Genomic DNA, 23,891 nt, shown 5'->3' with positions numbered 1-23,891 from the left:
AATGTACAACATTTTCTCCATCCATTCTTCAGTTGAGGGGCATTTAGGTTGCTTCCACATTCTGGCTACCTCAAATAATGCTGTTGTGAACATAGTTGAACAGATATCCTTGTTGTATGAATGTGCATCTTTTGGGTATATGCCTAAGAATGAAATTACTGGATCTTGAGGTAGACTTATTCCCATTTTCCTGAGGAACCCTGATTTCCAAAGTGGCTGTATGAGTTTGCCCTCCCACCAACAGTGGAGGAGTGTACCCCTTTCTCCACATCCTCTTCAACATAAACTGTCTTTGATCTTTTTTATTTTAGCCATTATGACAGGAGTAAGATGGTGTCTCAAAGTTGTTTTGATTTGTATTTCCCTGATGGCTAAGGATGTTGAGCACTTTTTAAAATGTCTTTCGGCCATTTTAGATTCCTCAATCAAGAATTCTTTATTTAGTTCTGTACCTCACTTTTTAATAGGGTTATTTGGTGTTTTGATGACTAGTTTCTTGAGTTCTTTGTATATTTTGGAGATCAGCCCTCTGTCAAATGTAGAGTTGGTGAAGATATGTTCCCATTATGTGGGCTGCCATTTTGTCTTGTTGACTGTGTGCTTTGCCTTACAGAAACTTTTCAATTTCAGGAGGTCCATTTATTAATTGTTGATCTCAGTGTCTGTGCTACTGGTGTTATGTTCAGGAATCACTCTCCTGTACCAATTCATTCAAGGGTATCTCCCATTTTCTCTTCTAAGAGGTTCAGTGTGGCTGAATTTATATTGAGTCTTTGATTTGGACTTAAGTTTTATGCATGGTGATAGATATAGATCTATCTGCAGTCTTCTCCAGGTCAGCATCCAGTTATGCCAGCACCTTGTTGAAAATGCTTTCTTTTATCATTGTATAATTTTAGCTTCTTTGTCAAAAATCAAGTGTTTGTAGGTGTGTGGGTTAAAATCAGGGTTTTCAATTCTATTCCCTGTCTGTTTGTGTGCCAACACCAAGCTGTTTTCAGGACTATAGCTCTATAACAGAACTTGAAGCTAGGGATGGTGATGCCTCTAGAAGTTCCTTTATTGTGCAGGGTTGTTTGGCTATCCTGGGTCTTTTGTTTTTCCATATAAAGTTGAGTATTGTTATTTCAAGGATAGAATAGACTGATTTTTTTTTTCATCTCAACTTTCTAAGTAGCTTTTCTTGGTATAAAGAAAAACTATGGATCTTTTCTCAGTCAAATTTTTAGCTAACTACCTAACTGAATATTCTTAATAGTGTTTATTTTCAAAACACACACACACACACACACACACACACACACATATATATATATATATACACACACAAAACTTCCTGGTAGAAAATAATATAGTGTTATTTTATCTATAGTGTATATGATGATTTGCCTCTTTTTCAATACTCTTTATTGTAGTGCTTGAACAACAATGCTATGGCACTACCATTTTATGTTAAATGCTAATAGTAAAACTCAGCTTCCTTTTTTATGTGTGTGCATGCCTGGTGTCTACAAAGACAAAAAGAAGGCACTGTATCCCCTGGAACTAGATTAGAGATGGTTGTCAGCCACCATGTAGATGGTGGGAATTGAACCTGGGTCCTCTGGAAGAATAGAATCCCATACTATTTACTTCTGAGCCATCTTTCTAGCCTCATTATATCTGATTTTAACATCAACACCTCTGGATTCTACGTGTTAAATTCAGGTGGGTATTTTACAGCTAAGAAACATGCTCTTCTTTGTATTTTCTGTACAACTTTCAACAATAGCCATTATAAATTTTGAGTTAAAGCATTTTTAAAATATATAAATTGAATTAATCCAGCAACATTTACTTTAACAGTTGTTTCCTCAGCAGTAAAACAATACAAAGACAATATAATACCGTACAGTATCCAGATTCTCTCCATCTGTAGCTTTTTTATTATTCTGTTTCTTTTCTATTTTATTTTTTTATTTTTTATTTTTATTTTTTTGATCAGTCTCTCAGGGCTCTTTCACTTTCTTTTTGCTAGCCTTTTTCTTTTTGCGTGCACCCAACTTTTCATCACGTTCTGCTTCTGACATGCTTTCCTGATAGCATGTCTATCAGAACTTACCTTATTTTGTTACCTGTCTGCCACAGTTCTGAATCCTCTCCAGCTGACTGAAGGGTCCCCCTTGTGCCACTGATGTCAGGTTCCCGGGTCTCGGCACCACTTGTTGAGCTCTATCGCCTTGCCTGCAAGAACGACGCTCAACAACAGGATTCTTCTGCAGCTATGTTTATTGCGCAGCTCATTACAGCAAGTTGAGGGAAGACCCCGAGGAGGAAAAAGGGCTCTGCTTATATATGCTCAGAGGAGTCGTGTCCGTTACTGACAGGTGCAGCCCGCAATGGTCGTAACGGTCACCCCACCCCATGACGTGGATCGCGCATCTGCGCCTTGCTGGCTTATGGATAGGAAACCGGCACCATCTTCGGGAATGGCACCGGTGGCTCTCTACAAGAATCTACAGAAAGAAACAGCCAATCCATTCACAAGATTATAATGCCAAGTACAACTTTTGAACTGGTTTAATCCATCAAAAGAATTCTTAATTCTTCTGAGTTATCTCATGATACAATAGTTGTATAATTAGTGTGTAATCTTGAGCTTGTGGCAATAAAAGAAGAAAGTATTTAATCAGGGCTTCCTTGTAGCTTCAGAGGGTGAGTCCATGACCATCATGGCCAGGACTATGGCAATAGAAAAGCAGGCATTGCACTGGGGCAGTAGCTAAGAGCTCATATCCTGATCTGCAAGTTAGAGGCAGACAGACACTGCCCCTGGCATGGCTTTTGAAGCCTAAAAGCCCACTCCTAGTTGCACACCTCCTCCAACAAGGTTATATAATCCTTCCTAAACAGTACACCCACTGGAAACCAAGCATTTAAATATAAGAAACCATGGGGGCCATTCTCGTTCAGACAACCATATAGACGTTCTAAATATGACAAGGATAATGATTAGCAAGTTTGTAAAATTCTCATGAGCAAATGCTATGCCACAAGAACACAGTTCATAGATAAAGTATTCATTAACAGAAAGGCAAGCTGAGAATTAAGTTGTGTGATTGAAAATTAACCCATGGTTACTTTAGTTTGGATAGTCAGGGAACTGTTTCATAAAGAAATGTTTAAGTTGAAATCTGAACTTTGGGCTCTCAAAGGAGGCAACAAAAAATGGGCAGCAAGAAAAGAAATAGTGTGCAACATCTTGGTATCCAGAATATCTGCAGATGAACTGATTATAACTAATAAAATTATTATGGATCTTTTTCTAGTGCTAGGGATGAATGCAGGTCTTTGTGTATGTTTCACAAATGCTCTACCACTGAGCTACACCCTGTTTGACTTCTTGGTATTTAACCTCCATCCTTTTTCAACTTGTGAATCAAGGTCCAAATTGCTTTTAACCCAGAACAGCCTTTCTCCCCATTTGCCTCAATGCCATTTGTTTGGAACCAGGTTGCTTGTCTTATCCAAAATACATATTTTAGACAGATATGCTTGTCTGCAATATTACTTTACTTTTCCCATTATCCATCCCCCTCACCAAACCCTGAATCTTTTCTGGAAACGTAGTCATTTTCTGAAGATTCAGCATTCTTGGGATATTTTTTAGAAGTGCTGATTCACTGTGTGAGCTGCATGTTATTGGGATAACATCTCTTCCTGTCCCTGTTTTCCATGATGTTTCCTAATTATGATAGTCAATAGCTGTGTTATAAAATTCTCCATGAACACCTTCTGTCTGTTCTCTCTTTTCTCTCAGCCTTGATCCCTTCTGTTTTTATCTCTTCCTACAGGATCTCCCTATTGTAGCCCTAGCTGGCTTGGAATTCACTACCCAGCCTGGAATGAACTCAAATTTGTGATGTCTTTGCTTTACCCCCCCCTCCAACTCTAAGTCTTGGGGCTGAGTGTAAGCACGTGTCACCACCCCTCTGTTCATTAATCTTTCTTTAGGGCTAAATTACTTCACTAAAAGTTGTAAGGTAATGGTTTTTCTTTTTAATTCTATGTGGAATTCTATTGAACACTACTTTCTCTCATCACAGACAGGTTGTTTTATTACCTTGAAATACATTAAACAGGGAAAGTACAATGAATATCCATTCAATTACCTTTAACAGACAATTTTCAGAGAAATGCCTTTGAGATCAATAATTATTAAGTATTTTATTCATCTTGCTTTTGTTATTGATTCGCTGGTTTTCTTCCTTCCTTTTTGGTCTGTCATAATGGATTCATATTTTAAAACTGTTATCATTTTGATACTTTAATTACTTTGGCCATTGAGATCCCTTCCAACTTACAGCTTTAATGTTTGACAGAGCAGCATTGATGATTGTTTTTTCTTTTACTATAACTCCATGTTCTTGTTCTAGTCCAGATACAGAGTGAGCCTCTCTTTCCAGAAGAGGTATTAGGTAAAAATAGTTTCTAGGAGTCACAAAAATGGCCCTAGGGATGTTCATAGCACAGGGTTGTCTTTTCTTTTGGTCATTCAATTGACCAAGCTAAGAAATAAGTACTGGTGGAAGAAATATATCACAAATTTTAAATTTTGCCTATTTGAATTTGAGACTAAAATGTTTTTAACTTCTCTAAAACTTGCCTTCAAACACTGAAAATTTTGTTCCTTAGTAACAGTAACATAGTTACTAATCTTATATGATTTTTTAGTATAATGATATTACAGCTAACATTTAGTAGTAATAAATACAATTTACAAAAAATTCTTTGCAGTTCTATTTTCATTAGAATATGTTCCATTAAGAACATCCATTTATCTAGTAACTGATGGAAACAGAAGCAGACACCCACAGCTAAACACTGAGCCAAACTGGAATCCAGATGCAGAGAGGGAGGACAAGACCAGGCTACAGAAACCCACTGAGACAGCTGACCTGAACAAGGAGAAGCTAACGCCCCCGCCCCCCCCCCCCAGACTGATAGCTGGGAATCCAGCATTGGACCAACTTAGACACCCTGAACATGGGTCTCAGAAGGCCTGGGCAGTCTATGGGACTTCTGACAGTGGAACCAGAATGTATCCTTGGTGCACAAAAGGACTTTGGGGGCACATTCCCCATAGAGGGTTACTCCCTTAACCTAGAGGCAAGAAGGAAGGCCTAGTCCCTACTCCAAATGACTTGACAGATTTTGTTGACCCCTCCTGGAAGACATCACCCTCCCTGCTGAGTGAGGTGGGGATGGGAAGGTGATCAGGGGGCATGGGAGGGTGGGAGAGAGGGAGGGGTAGAGGGAGGAAGAAGGAACTGGGATCAATATGTACAATAAGAAAAATAAATAAATAAACAAATGGGGGGGAGAACATTCATTTATGTCCTCATGGCCCAGGCTGGAGAAAGACAGCACAGGCCCACCCAGTGCCACAAGGCAGACGCCATTGTGATGAGCAGATATTTGGTGGAGAAATGGGAGAGAACAAGAAGCAGAGAGGTCCTTGTGCTGTGATGAGAGGCAGAAGTGAATTAGCAAAGGCAGTGAGGAACGGGCTCACTTGGATGGCCTGCTTGCTACCCTGGGGTATGGTGGTGTTCAGGGCTGGGCTGCAGCTGAGGGCCTTGTCTAGGTCTGTGGTTCTACCCCAGACAGTGGCCAGTGATCCCACTAAAGGCCACACGAATGCTCTAGGGTCTGGGCCACCACATGTGGCCATGTTGGTATCCAAAGGGCTAAGGTCTGAGTCTGGGGTTCTATTACCAATAAAGACCATGCCAATGGCCAGGGTGTGGACTCCCACCTGAGGCCATGTTGATATCTGAGGACTGTGCCACTGCTGATCTGAGTGGCCTATTTCTACCTGGAACCACGGTGACATCCGGAGCCAGGCTACTGCCGAAGACTATATCTGTGTGTGTTGTTCTACAGCAGATGGGGTGTGTATTGATGTCCATGGCCCAAGTTACCACCAAAGGTAACATGGATGCCTGGGGTCTGGGTCTAGGCAACTACCTGAGGCCATGATGGTGTCTGAGGGCTGTGCCCTCAGAGACCATACTGATCTGAGTGGCTTGCTTGCCACCCAGGGTCATGATAATATCAGGATCTGAGCTGCAGCCAAGGGCAGTATCTGGATCTGCTGCAGGGGTCTGTGTTAATATCCATGGCTCCTAATGTCATCAAAAGCTGTGCAGATGCCCAGGGTCTGGGTTGCCTCCTCAGTCCATATTGGTGTTCAAAAGCGATACTGCTGCTGGGGACATTCCAATCTGAATCACCTGTATGGCTGCCTGGGGCCATGGTGACATCCAGACCTGAGTTTCTGCCAAAGGCTATGTCTGAGTCCATGGCTTGAAAGTAGCCAAGGTCTGATTTGATGTCCATGGCTTTTTTTTTTACCAGTGAAGGCAGGGCAGATACCTGGGGTTTGGTCAGCAATCTGAAACCATATTGGTGTCCTAGGGCCATGCTTGGGTGAGTGGGTGGGGGGAGACATACTGATCTGGGTGACCTAGGCTGCTACTAAGGCCATGGTGATATCTAGGCCCAAGCTGCTGCCAAGGGCTATGTCTGGGTCCTTCGTTCTGCTGCATCTGGGGTGTGTGCTGATCTCTATGGCCCAAGATACCACAGGGGACCATAGGAACTATGGGTGTTAAAATCAAGGGCCTCAATAAGCTGCTACCACCCTATGCTGGCCCTGAGAGAGCTGGCCCTGCTGGCTGATCAATGAAGCAGAAGAGCTGTCCCTACCCCTCGTGAGTCAGCTGGCCCCACTCTCTGGAGAGATGGCCCCACCCCTCACAGCTCTTGCCTGGGGGTTGGGGGAAAGCCCAGCAGCCCAGCCTGACTGAATCAGCTACCACCCAGACCCATACCCAGGATTTTGAGTTACTCTATCCCAGCATCTAACCCATCCATGACCTGTCGGGTTGCATGAAGATCCTGAGGATACAGGGTCTTCATGACTCACTGCAACAGTGACATATCTAGGAGGAGTATCAGTGAGGGTCCAGTGTTGATGGTGTATCAGAAGCCAGAGGCCTTGACCCAGACCAACAACTCATTACAGTGAACATTACAAGTAAAGTATAGTGGACCAAAAAAAAAAAAAGTATACTGCGCCAGTGGACAAATGCTGGAAAGATGGAGAAGGGCAGTGGGATTTTTTTTTTTTAATTAATAGTTTTACATTTTTCTTTTGGGGGAAGCTATGGGGATGAGGGACAGATATGGAGGGACTAGGAAATGAGCAAGATTGGGGGTGTATGATATGAAATTCCCAAAGAGTCAATAAAAATTATCTGGAAAAAGAACATTCATTTAAAACGATATCCCTAAGTCTTTAGAAGAGTTCATCTCTCTATATGATTACACCTATGTAAAATTCATGAACAGATCCTGTTCATACCTCTATCACTCAAGATTTTAGTTTTCTGGTTTTCTCTCTACCTAGACATATGTTCTTTAAGATCATTGGTTAAAAAAAAAAAAAAAAAAGCAGGATTAAATGAAGGCAATTAGTCAACCCTTCCACTCACTGCTCTACCCCATGGGCCAGTTTGCTGATCAGATATGTAGGTTTCCTGTGGCTGTGGGAGCATCTGAGCAGAGTGGAGGAAAGAGAGTTAGTGATGAAGGCTCAGACTTCTGATGAGGACCAAGGTAATTACCAGTGGGAGTATAACTCAATCAATTTGACTAGAGAATATTGTCCGAATCTGATGCAACATCTCACCCCATAGCCTTGGCTGGAGTGAATATGGGGGAGATGGTTTCCTTACCCAGGAACAGAAGGTCCTGGGTTGGCATCTAACAGCTGCATATCTTCTTCTCTTAGACCAGTGGCTCTCAGTTCATGGGTCAAGACCCCTTTGAGGGTCAAATGACCCTTTCACAAGGGTTACATATCAGATATCCTACATAGCAGACATTTGCATTATGATTCATAAACAATAGCAAAAGTACAATTATGAAACAGCAACAAAAATAAATTTATCATTGTGGGTCACTACAACATGAGGAACTGTATTTAAGGATCACAGAGTTAGGAAGGTTTGGAGCCACTGTCTTAGACAATTACTAGACATTCTGCTTCTAAGATATTATTATTCAATCAACTTCTGGGAAAAACTTTCCCTGATTTCTCCTAAATTAGGTTCAGAGATTGTTTGTGTTTTCTAGTCATCCCATTCTCGAGCATTTTTCTTATCTGCTGGGAGCAAATTCAATGAGAATAAGGCCTATTTGCATTCTATCCTAGCACTTAGCATAGTGTCTGGCCTAGAATAGATTACAAAAAGCCATCTATTAAACGAATGAAATGTATTGAATATATTAAATAAGATCGAAAGACTATAAAGGTTTGGTTTGCCCTGCCTCTACTATCATTCCTCTGTTAGTACAAAAGCAAAAGCCAGTATCCAAAGTCTAATAGAAGATCATATGAGAAAGCACACCTAAAATCTAAGGTTATAACAGAAGACGTACTTACAAATCCATATAAAGACACCTGAATTTTGTTCAAGATGCCAAAAATATACATTAGAAAAAAGATAACCTCTTCTGAAAAATGGTGCTGAGAAAACTGGGTGTCTACACATAAAAGAATGAAACTAAATCCTTATTCCTCACTGTGCGTAAAAATCAACTTAGGATGGATCAAAAGTCTTAAAGCAAAACCTGGAACTCTGAAACTATAAGAGGGAAAAGAAGGGGAAATGTTCCAAGATCTAGGCAAGGCCTTTCTGAATAGGGCCCCAATTGTTCAGGAAATGATGCTAACAATTGGTAAATGGGATCACATGAAATTAAAGTGTCTGCTCAACGAAGAAAGCAATCATGTAAAGAGACACCCCTACAGAAATGGAGGGAAATCTATTAGCTATACATCTGACATATATATGGTTAGCATCTAGGCTATATGCAGAACTCATAAAACTAAATAACATGAAATCAAACAACTCAGTCAATAAACAGGCTAACGGAACACAGTTGGTTCTCAAAAGGTGAAATAAAAATGACCAATTCACATATAAGACTTTGTTTAGTCTCAAGAGCCATCAGAGAAATGTAAAGTGAAACTATGGTGAAATAGTACTTCCTTCTCATCAGAAAGGCAGGCATTAAAATAACATCAAATGCTGGTAATGTTGTGAACAATAGGGTTCCCATATACACTGCAGTGGGGATGTACTCTAGTCAATCCACCATGGACATCCACAAGGCGTTCCTCACAAAACGAAGTAGATCTACCTTATGAACCATCCATTCCTGTGTATTTACCAAAGGACTCAACGTAGGTCTATCACAGATATTTTCACATCTATGTGTAGTGAGATAGTCCTTCTGTGGCACTGACCACGCCCATTGGTGGGTGGAGCCATGAGGGAAGTGACCTGTGGAAGGAAGTCGGAGGGAGAGCCAGGAAAAGCTCTCTTGCTGGCGTGTCTCGGACAGGAGAGGATCGGGTTGAATTTCCTGGTGTTCATCTGTCTAGGTTGTAAGCTATTTCTCCCTGAATAAACATCTATTCGGCCTATTTGTTTATCCTGATCCTTATTTAACCGCGATATCTATGCTTATCGAAGCACAATTCACAACTAGGTTATAGATCCAGTCAGGATGCCTGTAAGTATAAAAATGGATAAAAAGTAATTTTTCCTTTTCTTTTTCATGTGCGTGTGCATGTGCGTTTGTGTGTGTGCCTGTATATGCATGTGTATATGCCTGTGTGTGTATGCGTTTTGAGATAGGATTTCTCTATGTAACCTCCATGACTATCCTGGAACTTGCTCAGGGAGATCAGAGAGGCCTCGAATTCACAGAGATCTACCTGCCTCTGCCCCTCGAGTTCTTGGATTAAAGGTGTGCACCACCACTGGCCAGCCAGAATGGAAATTTTTTAAGCCTTAAAGAACAACAAAATTATATCATACAGGGAAATGGAAATGACTGGTGGTAATCATATTAAGCAAAGTTAGTCAGTCTCAGGAAGATAAATATCACATGTTTTCTCTCATTTGTTATTTCTAGACTTTATACAGACACATAAAATCAGAAACATACATACATACATGTGACATAAAAGTAGAAGTGAAACTGTCTAGGAGAACAAAGGGCACCAACAGAAGAAGAGGTGGAGAGGTGGGAAATATGCTCAAAGAACACTATATCCCTGAGCAAAAATGTTTTTTTAAAACACATTATCATGTTCAATGGATATACACCAATGAAAATAAATATATGAAATCTAAGGTTTAAGAAAATGTGAAAATCCATGAGAAAAGGTAATAATATCCCAACCTTTAAATTTAAGAGAGAAATGACAGGTATTAGGAGGCACTCTTTGGTATACATAAAAAGATTTCTATAAGCTACTGAACATTTGTGAGAGTTGCAGCTTCCAGATGAATGACCTGACCTAGATCTGTCAGGCCATGCTTGGCTTGCTCCAAAATAGATCTTGCTTGCCTAGTTTGAGAATTCCACAAGCCTTAAATAATTTACACAGAAATGAAGCCTACTGCAAATTAAGTAGACATGTAGAAGATTCTTTATTTTGAACATTACTATCTTTTGAATAGGTAAGGTTCTGTGTGGTTCAAAAACCAAATGAGGTTTTAAAAAAAATGCCCATATTGAGAAGTTTCATTCCAATCTTATTTCTGACAACTTCATTCCCTACATTCCGTAACACCACTAACAACCACTTTCACTAGTATTTTTCAATGTTCACTTGTATATATAGAAATAAATTTTATTCATAGTCTCCTATCCTCTTCTATTCAGAACACAAGGAATAATATGTATTATATTGTTTCCCCATATTGCATACTGTTTCTTATCTCTCCACAGTTGTGCTGAATTACAAAGGGTAAAGTTAATTGAGAGGTCTTTAATGCTGTGAACTATTTCTGATCTTGTGCTGCTATTAGAATGATCTAATGAATATATAATCTTGTGTTAGCTTTCCATCACGATAACAAATACTGACATCCAACTGATAAGGGAAAGATGTTTATTTTGGCTTACTGTTTTGCAATTTTAGTATGTGATTAATTAGTCCCCTTACTTTGGGGCACGACGGGGTATTATGTCTGGAGCAAACAGCAGAACAAGACCACCTACTGCATGATCAGAGAGCAAAGAAAGAAGAAAAGATCCAGGTCTCACAGTCCTGTGCAGGAACAAGTCCCTTAAAGACCTTCCATTAAGCCCCAGTTCTTAATGTCTTACCACTTCCCAATGATGCTCCTCTGGGGACCAAGCCTTTAGCACATGGGCATGTGCATATTTGGGTTCCAAACTGTATCAAACCTCCAATATGAAAGAAAAAAATATTTTAGATGAGTACACAGAAGAGTGGATTGGAACATGGATGAGAACAATTTGGCAACAAGCAAAGGCCAGTATCCTCCAGTGGACCTGTGGAGTTGGGGCTTGTGGGATATTATAGTTAATTAGATGTGTAGTGAATGACCAGGCAGATTTTTCCAAGGGGGAGTTTTTCTTGATTGGTTTTCTAAGTGGAAAACATTTTGTTCTTGATTTTTTTTTTCCCAAGTGAGATGCTTTCCAGACACTGGAGCTCACCTCTACAGCCCAGGCAGGCCATTAGGCTTAACACATTTTTAGCATTTAGAAGATAACATCAGTTTGATCTTAGGGGGATGGAAAATAATTGCAAAAGCCTATTCTTAGCCAGTGTTCCACATTCTGAGAAAAAGTTTTCAAGGCTCATGATTGAACTTCTTTAAAAAGTACTCCCTAGGGGCTGGAGAGATGGCTCGGCAGTTAAAGAGCATGAGTTGTTCTTCCAGAGGAACCAGGTTCAATTCCCAGCACCCACATGGCAGCTCATGACTGTACTTCCAAGATCTGACACTCACACAGACATACTTGCAGACAACATACCAATGCACATAGAACATGAGAGAGAAAGAGAGAGAGAGGGAGAGAGAGAGAGAGAGAGAGAGAGAGAGAGAGAGAGAGAGAGAGAGAGAGAGAGAAGTGCTCTCTGACTGACATGGACTTGGGAACTAAGAAGATATAGTACCACAGACTATTCATGCCCCTTCCTTCTAGCTCTTCCCATCCTACAGCATAGATTAGCCTCTTTCCCATCACAGTGAAGGAGCCTGGTTCATTTGAATCATCCACGGCAACATGCCCTCTGAAAACCCTTGGCTGAAGTATTTCTAGATGGCTTGGTTTGGGACAGTGGGCGCTGGAAGACACACCATCTGGTTGGGTAGCCTAGGTTTTAGGGAAAGAAGTCAGAGTTACAGTCCTCTTTCCTAATAGGCAATGTCTCAAAGTTCTGCTCAGTCTCATAGTGGGGAAATAAATAAATTCATAATTCAGAAATTCATTTGGTCAGTGCCCTGACACAGCCACAAGTACTCCATAGGTATCTTGGTAAAATGGGGCTTGATATAATAACAGGAACGATGTTGGGCCTCCCTTCAAGTCTTTAAATATCTTTTTTTAATTAAAAAACAAAACAAAAACAAACAAACAAAAAAAAAACTTCAACAGAACGGAGCTGTGGAGATCTAGATTTTCCATCCATCCCTTACTAGGAACTAACCTGAATTCATTTTCACTCACTGAAGCAGGGACAGTGCTCTTAAAACATGGCAGTTCAATGCTTCTGTTTCTAAACTCTCATACATCTTTAGAGCCAGATTCATTCCTTCAGGGCACACCAAGGACTTACAATTCTGTGCTCTTCCAGAGGTCATGCTTAGTTCAGCAATGCAGCAGACACACCATTTAATTTGAGGGTCTCCATTCTGCTGCTGTGTATTTTAGGGTTACTGCTCATGGGTGTGAAGATTAGGTCTGCTTTAGAAGAATTTCATTGCTGTTTTGATTTAAAAAAATTTCCCTCTAAAGACTGATTTATAATAAGCCAACTGACATGTTGTCATTTTGTTTCAAAGATACATTGGAATTGGAAAAATGTTCTGTTGATAAATATTACTTTATAGAGGAGGACACTCTATCCTGATTGCTCATTCTTCAATGGTCAGAGATTAAATACAAAGTGATGGGCACACAGATAGTAACGTCCCCCTAGTGTGTGTGTGTGTGTGTGTGTGTGTGTGTGTGTGTGTTTTCAAAGGTAGTTATATACTGGGAAGAAGCATGGATTTTAGAGTCTGAAAGCAGATTTACTTATTTACCTGTTAATGCCCTACACAAAAATAGAAGTTTGTTCAAACATTAATTGCATGATAGTGACAATAAGGATTAAAGCAAGTCAGGGATTTCCATGGCACCCTGCCAAAGAGCCTTCAGTTTAGATCCCATTTCTGGCTCTCTAGAGCTTCATGGCTTTAGATAAGGCACCCTTTTAGAGTCTCACTATTTCATCTATACAAAATAGTAACAACACATTTTCTCTTGTGTTGTCCTAGGGTGAAATGAAAAGTGGTTGACACAGTGAGGGATGGAGAGAGGACACTGTGATTAAGAGCACTGGTTCCTCTTGCTAAGGACTCTGGTTCATTCCCAGCACTGACATGGTGGCTCACAACAATCCGTGACTCTAGTTCCAGAGAATCTGACGCTGCCTTCTGACCCCCTTGGATACATGGCGCATACACACATGCAGACAAAACACTCAAACACAAAAAGTATAAAAAATTATTTAAAGGAAATCTTTGATACACAAAAATCATACATTCCCATTTGTCTGTCCTCTTTTACATGGTGACATTGGCTACATGGTGAATTCAAGGGCAACCTGGGCTAAGTTTCTCTGTCTCAAAAATGAAAAACAAACAAACAAAAAAAAAACTAACAAGTTAAAAGAAAGCCATAAATAAAAGCTTTTTTTTTTAGTAAATAAAACTTGCTATGTAGTTACTGATGTTCTTGGAACCAAATGAATAAGAAAATTTACTATGTTATGATCTTTTATAGGTATTTATAATTTCATATATAAAAGGGTTAAGTGTAGGGGACATAAGAAAATAAATTATATTTCAGTAATTAACTTGAAGACTTCTTTGAGAACTTCACAGAAGTCTACATTTAACTGTCATGTTAAATAACTATTTCTACAAAAATAAATTATTCCTACAAAATCTGTAAGTGTATATGTATGTATATATACACATTCAGCTTAGACTTTTAAAATTCAAATTTAATTACAAGAGAACATTGACAGCAGCAGAAAACAATATATAAGTTACTGTAAAAACAAACCCAATTTACTATGACTGCTTACACTAGATTGAGGTACTTTTGCCTAATAGCATGTTGAGGTACTTTTGCCTAATAGCATATTGAGGTACTTTTGCCTAATAGCATATTGCACAATAGAAAATAAGCCACTGAGAATCTCAGTACAGCACATCTAAATCCTATCTCTCACTAAGGAGAAAACCAAGAAAGTGGACGTGAAGTAAACATGCTTGAAATACTAAAATTGGTTGACTTAATCAACTTGAATCTTAATGCTCAATAGAATGAGTGTGACAGAGCTGACTTGGTAAACAAGTGTGTGATCAAACTGTTGGTTTGCCAAGCAAAAGCAAAAGCAGATCAAATCACACTCTCTTCTGGGAACCAGGCTGACATCTGTTTATGATCTCAGCTACAGTGAAACCCACAGTAAGCTTAACTCTCTACAATGGCTAATGGGCCTACATTTTCCTTTTTTTCACGACAGCACATTCATTTTAGGATCCTTGAGAGTGTAAGTCTGAAGCTGTAGGAAGATGTTTGAGGTTGGAGATGAGTAAGTTATGAGTTAGAAGATACAGATAATCTTAAGAAAATTTCAAAGGCACAGCAGGGGCTCTGGTTAATCTTAAATGTATTCTAGGTGGTAGGACTGAACATTAATATTAATTTTACAACAGTAACAACATCATCATAGGAAAGTGGTTTTGTTAAAAGCATAGTAAATGAATTATCTTTGCTTTTGCCATAAAGCTAAGGCACAGATATCTGAAGTATTAAAGGGAGGCAACAGGAAGCAGAATTTCCCTTATGGAAAGAGATGGCGGAGTTTGGCATTAAGTTCTCTCTCCTTGCTTAAAAGATCCAGGCTGTGCTTTTTGAAGGCTTCCGATTGAAGACGCAGCTCATCATAAGCCTTTTGGATCCCATCTACCCTACGCTGAAGCTCGCGTACTCTCAAGTTGCTATCAACGGCTACTGCCTCTTGCTCGAAGCGTTCCAGGGCATGCTTCTTGGCCATGGCTGCTGTCTCCAACTTCTCCTCAAGCTGGCGGATCTCTGCCTGTTTGTTCTGGAGCACCTTGCCCCTCTCCATGGACAGCTGCAGCAGCTCCTCTTTCTCACGTGTAACAGTCTGCAGCCTGGCCTGTAGGTCCTGGCTTAGGCTGCTATGTGCCTCCTGGTCCTTCACCATCTGGTCGGTGGCCTGCCGGTGTAGCTGCTTGAGGCTCTGCAGTTGGCTGAGCAGCTGCTCAGTCTCCTTGGCATGGGCACAGGCCTGCTGGCTCTGCAGAGCCAGCAGCTCCTTCTCTCGGGCCTGAGCCTGGCTGGCATCATGTACACACCTCTGTTTCAAGACCTCCAGTTCCTCCGCCAGGGCCTTGTTGTGTGCAGTGAGCTGCAGTATCTTGGCCTCCTGGTCTTTCAGAGCCTGACTGAAGAGGTTGCTATTCTCCTGCTTCAGCTTCTCATTCTCCTCCTTCAGCTTGAGGTTTTCATTCTTGTGCTCGTCCTTGAAGCGGATCATCAGCTCATGGTTGGCTGCCAGGGTCATAAAGCGACCCTCCAGCTTTTGAACATGATCACTCTGGGCCTTCATCTTCTCCATCTCCTGCATCCTCTTCTCCTCCAGCTCGGTGTTGAGCAGTTCCAGGATCTGGCAGCGTTCCAGAGCCTCATCTGATCTGCGTTTCAGGATGCAGATTAGCTGGGATTGCTCTTGAATGCGGGAGCGGAGCATTGCCTTCTCACCCTTCTCTTCCTCAGACAGTCCCCTAAGGTTGGCCAAAGCTTCTCTCAGACCATCCATTTCCTTAAACCCCAGTTCCTCGTCCTGGTTTTGTAGGTTTTCATTTTGTTTTCCTAGGGGCTCATCAGGGGGTGGGGTATCCATCCTAAGCGTCTGTTCGTCCTGAGGCATAGACGCTCTGCCTGAGAGCTTGACTTCAGCCTTTCCCCCTCTGATTTCAAAAGGGCGTTGCTATGGACTCTTGGCACGCTCCAGCAGTTGGTTTTTCCAGTAAGGAGTCCTGTAATTGGTGGGCAGACCTTCAGAATACAGTGAGGTAATAGGGGGCGTCCAGAACCAATCTTGTTGGGCTACTCCTGCCTTTTTTTTTTTTTTTTTTTTTTTTTTTTTTGTCCAGCCACTGTCCAGCCTGTACAGCCCCCAGAAGCCAACCACAAACTCAGCTTTCTGTTCACAATAGGGGACCTGACTCTTCAGGATTTCTGATAGAGTAAACAGAGTAAGCTTACAAAGACCTGTTCCTCCTCTTTGTCCTGAAAAGAAACTGTTGTGTGTAGAAATATAGTTGCTGTGCGTGCATTCAAATAGTCTGAAGCCAAGTGCTTAGCTCAGTCCTTGTAAATGAAATTTTTCTTACTTTAATGGCGTCCTTATGTCTGGAATGGATACCATTAGACACTCAGCACTCCTGTTTTTATCTACTGGGAAGATAAATTTACACAAGGAGACACAATGAACAATACAGATGGGATCAAATCAGCAAAGAAAAAAAATCATAATAATTACACTGTGCCTAGCACACTGGAGAGACAGAGATAAATATGTTGAACAAAGGCCAGTGGGAAAAAATAAAAAAGATAAATTAGCTTGTCAGATAAGACAGGCATTTTTATATAAAGCTTATAGGGATTAATAGAGCATCATGTTAAAAAAAGAAATGGCAATTGCATTAACAATCAGCTGAGAACAGAACCTCACAAGTGATCCAACAAATGCAAGTGAAAATTAGATACTATTTCATGCACCAAAATCAGTAAAAAACAAAACAAAACAAAACATTCTCCTTATCATTTATGACTACCCAGGACTCATAAGGGAATGATGAAGGAAGCCCTCTTTACATTATTGGTGAAAGGCAGTTAAGAGTATCTATACAAGAGTACCTCAGCAAGCATTTGCAACACATCTCTAGATTAAGAAAATATTCTTTGAAGCTTCAGGGAGGTCTTTGCCTAGAAGTCACATACGCACAAACAAAACCCATCATCCTGTGTTTCCTGTGGAGGGTGGGAGATTCTATCACTCACATTGGTATCTTACAGGTAAGGGATGGGAGGTAGGCAGAGGCAAATAATTCTGGATGAGGTCAGAGGAGCACAACCGATTTTTTTATTGCTTCAGAGATGAATGGATGCTGGGAGGCATCCAGCCAGAGCAGAGCTTGCAATGACACTGTATCCCAGCACAACCTTAATACAGACCAATAGGGTGACTCTATTAACTCATCATTCCCTTTATCAACATCAAAGAGTACTAAGAGTACTGTTAATTACATCTATGACAGACCTGGGGAAACAAGGGGAGGAATTAATTACATTAGTTGCTCACTAGTGGATTCAAGGCTACAGTCAGTATTTGTTTGGGGACAGAGGTAGATAATCTAGTAGGCTTCTATTTGTGTGTGTGTGTGTGAGAGAGAGAGAGTGGGGGGAGTTGTTTAGCATTGGTTTGTTTGCTTGTTTTTAACCAGTCTCACCCTATAGCCCAGGCTGGCCTCAAACTTAAAGCAAATCTCCCAACTCAATCTACTAAATGGGGAACTATAGGCATGAGCACATGCTTTCTTCAGTGGTTTTGACAATATCTTTGAGGCATCTTTATAAGATCCCATATTCACTCATTGACCAGACCTCCTTAAATTCATGTTAAATCAAGACTTGTTTTGAGAAATAAAAACTAGTTGGGGTCTTAAGGTGGAATAATGCTTCTTGCATCAAAATGGCCCAGAGAAACCACTGGGGGGAAATTAGCAAGAAACATTAACTTCAATCATAAATCTGACTTATTTTCAAGCTTTCAACAAGTATTTTTAAAATAAAAATTCTAAATGAACCAAAGCTGTTCATTTAGATGAAACAATGCCTAGAGTTCCATTGAAGACTCTAGAGAAGTTAGCCATATAAGAGAATTTATATTTTAAGATTCCAAGTACAAAGTATTTTTAATATAAGAAGTCAGGCTAGCCAGGCATTGGTAGTGCATGCCTTCAATCACAGCACTCAGGAGGCAAAGGCAGGTATATCTCTGTGAGTAGGAGGCCAGCCTGGTCTACAGATTGAGTTACAGGACAACCTCCAAAGCAATACAGAGAAACCCTGTCTCAAACAAACAAGCTAACAAAAAAAGAAGTCAGGCTAAACTACCAATACAATTTAAATCACGATAATTTATTTTAAGGGTTTTTACAAAATACTGAAAATTATACACAGGGAGTACAATAAAATTGACAATTTTTATTCTAATTGAAACTTTGTAGCAAAGCATATCTGTGACTACTTTTATTCTGTTTCCATATAGTAAAATAAAAACAATCATATGCAATATTTTAGCATACTGTTATAAAATACAGACTTTTAAAGCAAAATAAACCAAAGCCAAGAGCTGAATTCCATATGCAACCAGTAGGTGGCACCAAAGTCCATTTTAGATTGAGAAGGAGTGGTGGGAGGGGTGGGGTCTCTCAAGGCAGATTTATTGCCAGTTAAGTCAATCTTACTGCCCTAACATGGAATTCAATATCTTATTCGAGGTTGTCAAGTAAATAGTTGTCTTATTATGAAGCTGTCTGTCATCACTGTTGTTCTTTCTGTCTTTATTCCAGGAGCATTTTTTTGTCGCTTTGCCCATAACCCCTTATTTATATGCACAACAAGCATTTAATAACCAAAATGCAGGCCTAAACTGCCATGCAAGATTGTGGCATGAAACCTGTAATGGTGTCGTTTTCTTTGGTGTGGAAGCAACAGTTCTGTTTTCCTAGCTTGTTCAACTATCTTCTTGAATGTTGGCATCACACATCTTGTTGGGCATACCTCTCTTGTCACTGGTTTAGCTCTTTTAAGCTCTGCAGTCAAAGAAATGCATGCAAATTGACTTGGGGAATGCTTGCATAGTAATCATTAGTGACAAGGAGTGTGGATGTTTGTCTAAAAAGTTAGAATTCTCAAGCTCAGGTCCAGCTGGGAAGTGGTTTTTGATGGTGGAATCGGCTGAGTGGGGTCATTTGGAAATCTTGGCAATCAGAAGCATCCTGAGGGGCAGTGTTGCTTCAATCCAAGTGTTGGGAGAATTTACCATCTTTTCCCAGAGAGCAACTTCCTCAGAAGTGGAATCCATCCAATCTACTTCAGTCCCATAGCTTTTTCCTGAAAGAAAGGTTTATATTTGCAATTATATTTCCCACTGTGGGCAGGGGAGAAGGGGAGTTAGTCATTCCTCAATTGTAACTACTATGAGAGAAGATAAGAAAAAGCTTGCTCACACCAGGAGAGCACAGCTGCTGCAGAAGGAAGAACTAATGTTGGTACCCATATAGCTTCACTGTTTCAGTCCCTCATGGTTCCCAGTTGGTTGCTCTTCATATGCTTTTCAGGGCATGGAGGAGTTGGGAGGTTTATGTATTGTTAGAGATGACACTAGCTCAGTGGTCCTCAACCTCCCTAATGCTGGAACCCTTTAATATAAGTTCCTCATGGTGTGGTGACTCCCACACACCATAAAATTATTTAATTGCTGCTTTGTAATGGTAATTTTGCTATGGTTATGAAGTATTATGTAAATATCTGATATGCAGGATATATATTATTTGACCCCTGTGAAAGGGTCCTTCAACCCACAAATGGGTTGAGAACCACTGCGCTAGATGATTGCCTAGGAATACTGGCTAAAGTTTTTTGCCTGAAAGACTTGATTTTATAATTTGCTTCTGTCATTAGCTGTTACTTATTTATTGCTATTATTATTATTGTCTGTGCTGTTATTTGGGGATATCATTTCCTTTGGGACTATCACTAACTGCCTCTTGGAACTGTGATAAAAAGTAAGTACAAAAATGTAAATAAATCATTGAATAGAGTGATGTAATAGTAGTCACTATAATTGTTCTAAGCGGACCTTTAGCTATATTATTTGTGGGAACACACAAATTTTTCTAGCTTTTTCAACTATCTTTTTGAATATTGCATCACAATCTTGTTGGGCATACCTTTTGTCATAGTTTGACTCTCTTGAGCCATGCAATTAAAGAATTGTATGCAAATTGACTTGGACATGCTTCGTAGTACTTATTAGTGGTAACAGGTGAGGATGCTTGTTCATGAAGTTAGAACTTTCAGGAACCTGCTGGCAGTAACTTATACTCAGCAAGGGTAGGCCCCAATGCTGGTCCTCTTAACCTAGAACCTTTAGAACACCAATGGTCTTTCACTCACTGGTTTCACTACATTTAGGACTTTAGCATCTCCTAGAGAGTTTGGCTCAAAGAGAATTAAACTTGTAATAAATGTTACCTGTTCCAAAGCCAATCCGGAGACCTCCCAGAAACTGGTTGGTTAGTTTATAATGGTCCCAGACTGTGAGTTCTACACAGGCTTCCATCAGATCTTCAGGCCTGAACCCATCATACACCATGGTATGGTTGAAGACAGGGTTGGTGGTTTTTCCTACAGCTCTTGTCTTCTGGCGACTTTTCCTACTGGTATCTGGAAGGATGGTACTATAAAAAGAGAAAGTAATGTCAAGTCATTTTAGTTCAGAAAGTGAACATTTATGCTGGTGAAACACCTCAGCATAGCTGTCAGATAGGCAATGAAGATAAGCAGTATGGAAGCTGGCTATGGTGGCTCACATTATAATCCCAGCACCCATCAGGTTGAAGTAGGAAGACTGAACTGAGTCTTTTTAAAAAGACTGCTGGGGAGATAGCCACTGTCAGGGAGGTGCTTGTCTGGCAAGCATGGTGACCTCAGTTCTCACATCAGTATCCAGCTGAGCAGGGTGGGATACATGTTTAATCCCAGTATTAGGAATTAAATAGAAACAAAAGAATCTATGAGTCCCTGTAGCCACACAGAATAGCCTAACTGGTGAATGCCAAGCTGATGCAAAGGAAGTGGACTGCATTCCTGAGAATGATATCCAAGTTCTCTTCTGACTTTCACATACACACACACAGAGGGGAGAGAGAGAGAGAGAGAGAGAGAGAGAGAGAGAGAGAGAGAGAGAGAGAGAGAGAGACGGATGGAAGGAGGGAGGGAGGGAGGGAGGGAGAGAGCATGTGGAGAGACTGTGCTGGTAGTTTAGTAAAAGTCAGGAGAAGATGCATCATGCTATAAAGATTGGGAACAGAAACAGCCAAGGTAGGTTTGAATATTGGCTCTGCGACTTGCTGGCTATGAATTCCAGAAAAGTCACTCAACTTCTAATTCGCTTCTTCAGTACAAAGTGGGAATGGTGATGCTGGCTTTGTAAGATTGACATTAGAAATAACTAACATGCAACACACATAGTTCAGTTAATAATGAGTACTTAATGTGGTAGAAATTGCTAGAGGATTCTTTTAGAATCTAGCACAGGTGAACTGGAGATAGTCATGCCAAGTGAACTATCAGACTCAGAAAGACACAAGGTCGTGTGTGTGTGTGTGTGTGTGTGTGTGTGTGTGTGTGTGTGTGTATGTGTGTTTGTGACATGAAAGTAAAAGCAGAATTGTCTAGGAACAGAGGGGATAAACGGAGGGAGAGGAGGGCAGAAATACTCAAAGTACATTATGTACTTATATAATGTTCTTATATAATCTAACACCATGTACAATGAATATACATCAATGGGGAATAACTAAAATTAATTAATCAATAGGTTGATTAAAAAATAACAACACACCATTTCAAGGTCGGTGAAGAATTGTGGTGGGATTTTAATGGGGATTGCATTGAATCTGTAGATTGCTTTTGGTAAGATTGCCATTTTTACTATGTTAATCCTACCTAACCAAGAGCATGGGAGATCTTTCCATTTTCTGGTATCTTCTTTAATTTCTTTCTTTAGAGTCACAAAATTCTTATTATATAGGTCTTTTACTTGTTTGGTAAGCGTTACACTAAGATACTTTATGTTGCTTGTGGCTATTGTAAAGGGTGATGTTTCTCTGATTTCTTTCTCTGCCTCTTTGTCGTCTGCCAGAATGGCTAAAATTAGACACACCAGTTATGACTTATGTTGGAGAGGATGTGGAGAAAGTGGAACACTCCTCCACTGCTGGTGGGAGTGCAAACTCATACAGCCATTTTGGAGATCAGTATGGTGGTTCCTCAGGAAAATGGAATTAGTTTACCACAGGACCCGGCAATCCCACTCTTAGGCATATACCCAAAGGATTCACATCCATGCAACAAAGACATCTGTTCAACTATGTTCATAGCAGCACTATTTGTAATAGCAAGAACCTGGAAGCAACCTAGATGCCCCTCAATTGAAGAATGGTTAATGAAGATGTGGCACATCTACACAATGGAATATTACTCTGCAGAAAAAAATAATGGTATCTTGAAATTCGCAGGCAAGTGGATGGCACTTGAAGAAACCATCCTGAATGAGGTAACCCAGTCACAAAAAGAGGAACACAGTATGTACTCACTCATATATGGATTTTAGACCTAGTTCAAAGGATCACCAGCCTATAATTCACATCACCAGATGAACTAGGATACAAGGTGTATTCTAAGAGAGTCATATAAAGTCCCTCACAGAACTGGGAAGGGACAAGTCCCCCAGAGCTCAGGTGAAGTGGGGGAGGACAGCAAATGGAGAGAGAAGTAGGAGAAAATGAGGGGGAGGAAAGGAAAACATGTGCGACCAGGAATATTGAGCCTGGTTAGGAATAGAAGATAGGAAAGAGAAAGAGACAGAGACAGAGACACAGAGAGAGAACATAAAAGAGGGAGCCAATATTGGTTTGAAGATAAAATTGAACACAAAGAAAGGTCAAAAGAACTATAAGACTGCTCCCAACTAACAAGTTGAGCTTACGTGGAAAGGTTATCATAAATGCCCTTCCCGGAGAGTGAGATCAACAACTAACTTCTCCATGGAGCCCTCAACTAATGCCTGTTGGAAACAGGAGCAAACACCCATACATAAACACTGAGTGGAACTAGAACCCAGATGCAGATGGAGAGGACAAGACCATGCTGCAGAAACACATAGAGACAGCTTACTTGAACAAGGAGGAGGTAACGGCCACTAGACTGATAGCTGGGAAGCCAGCATGGGACTGACTCGGGCCCCCCTGATTATGGGTCTCAGCCAGAAGGACTGAGCAGTCAAAGAGACCTCAGACAGTGGAGCCAGGATGTATCCCTGGTTCACAAAAGAACTTTGCGAACATATCCCCCATGGAGGGATAACTGCCTTAACTTAGAGACAGGAGAGAATCCCTAGTCCCTACTTCACAGGACCTGTCAGATCTACATGACCCCAACTGGATGGCACTCCCCTACATATGGAATTGGGGTGGGGGGATGGGAGGGGAGGGTGTTTAGAGTACATGTGAGAGGGCAGAGAGGGTAAAAAGGGAGGGAAGGAGGGAGGGAGGGCTGGGGGGGGAGGGAGCGAGGGAGGGAGGGAGGGAGAGGGAACTGGGATCGACATGTAAAATAATATATTAAACTAAAAAAAAATGCTTTGACTCCAAAATTTAAGTTGAAGGACAAGTTACTGGGGAAAAGGATTTCTATTTTTGTTTCCACAGAAAATGAAAAGATGTGGACTCCTTCCAGACTAATGTGGTTTGATCAAGCCAGACCACCTGAAACAGAGTACAAGCTGATCCTACATTCAAAACAGCTGGACAAAGCAGCCTGACAGACTACAGCCAGGATATCTGAATCTT

The 23,891-nt window shown here is 40.7% G+C and overlaps 2 protein-coding genes across 10 annotated transcripts in view; both read right to left on the bottom strand.

The window, feature by feature from the left end:
- Positions 1-14,903: 14,903 nt before the first annotated feature.
- Positions 14,904-16,127, bottom strand: Ccdc89 (coiled-coil domain containing 89). The gene has a single exon (XM_051192004.1). The coding sequence runs from the start codon at positions 16,112-16,114 to the stop codon at positions 15,002-15,004; it is 1,113 nt and encodes a 370-aa protein (XP_051047961.1). The 5' UTR covers positions 16,115-16,127; the 3' UTR covers positions 14,904-15,001.
- A 2,242-nt stretch (positions 16,128-18,369) lies between these two features.
- Positions 18,370-23,891, bottom strand: part of Sytl2 (synaptotagmin like 2) — a 57,628-nt gene continuing 52,106 nt past the window's right edge. For all 9 annotated transcript variants that reach the window (XM_051192218.1, XM_051192213.1, XM_051192214.1 and 6 more), the window contains 2 exons: positions 20,512-20,717; positions 18,370-19,368 (listed from right to left, as the gene is read on the bottom strand). In XM_051192218.1, coding sequence (XP_051048175.1) covers positions 19,223-19,368; positions 20,512-20,717 — 352 coding nt within the window. In that variant the 3' untranslated portion in view covers positions 18,370-19,222. The remainder of the gene's footprint in view (positions 19,369-20,511; positions 20,718-23,891) is intronic.

Source organism: Phodopus roborovskii, unplaced genomic scaffold (assembly GCF_943737965.1).
Source record: "Phodopus roborovskii unplaced genomic scaffold, PHOROB, whole genome shotgun sequence".
NCBI classification, from domain to species: Eukaryota; Metazoa; Chordata; class Mammalia; order Rodentia; family Cricetidae; genus Phodopus; species Phodopus roborovskii.
This window is presented reverse-complemented; position numbering and strand designations above follow the sequence as displayed.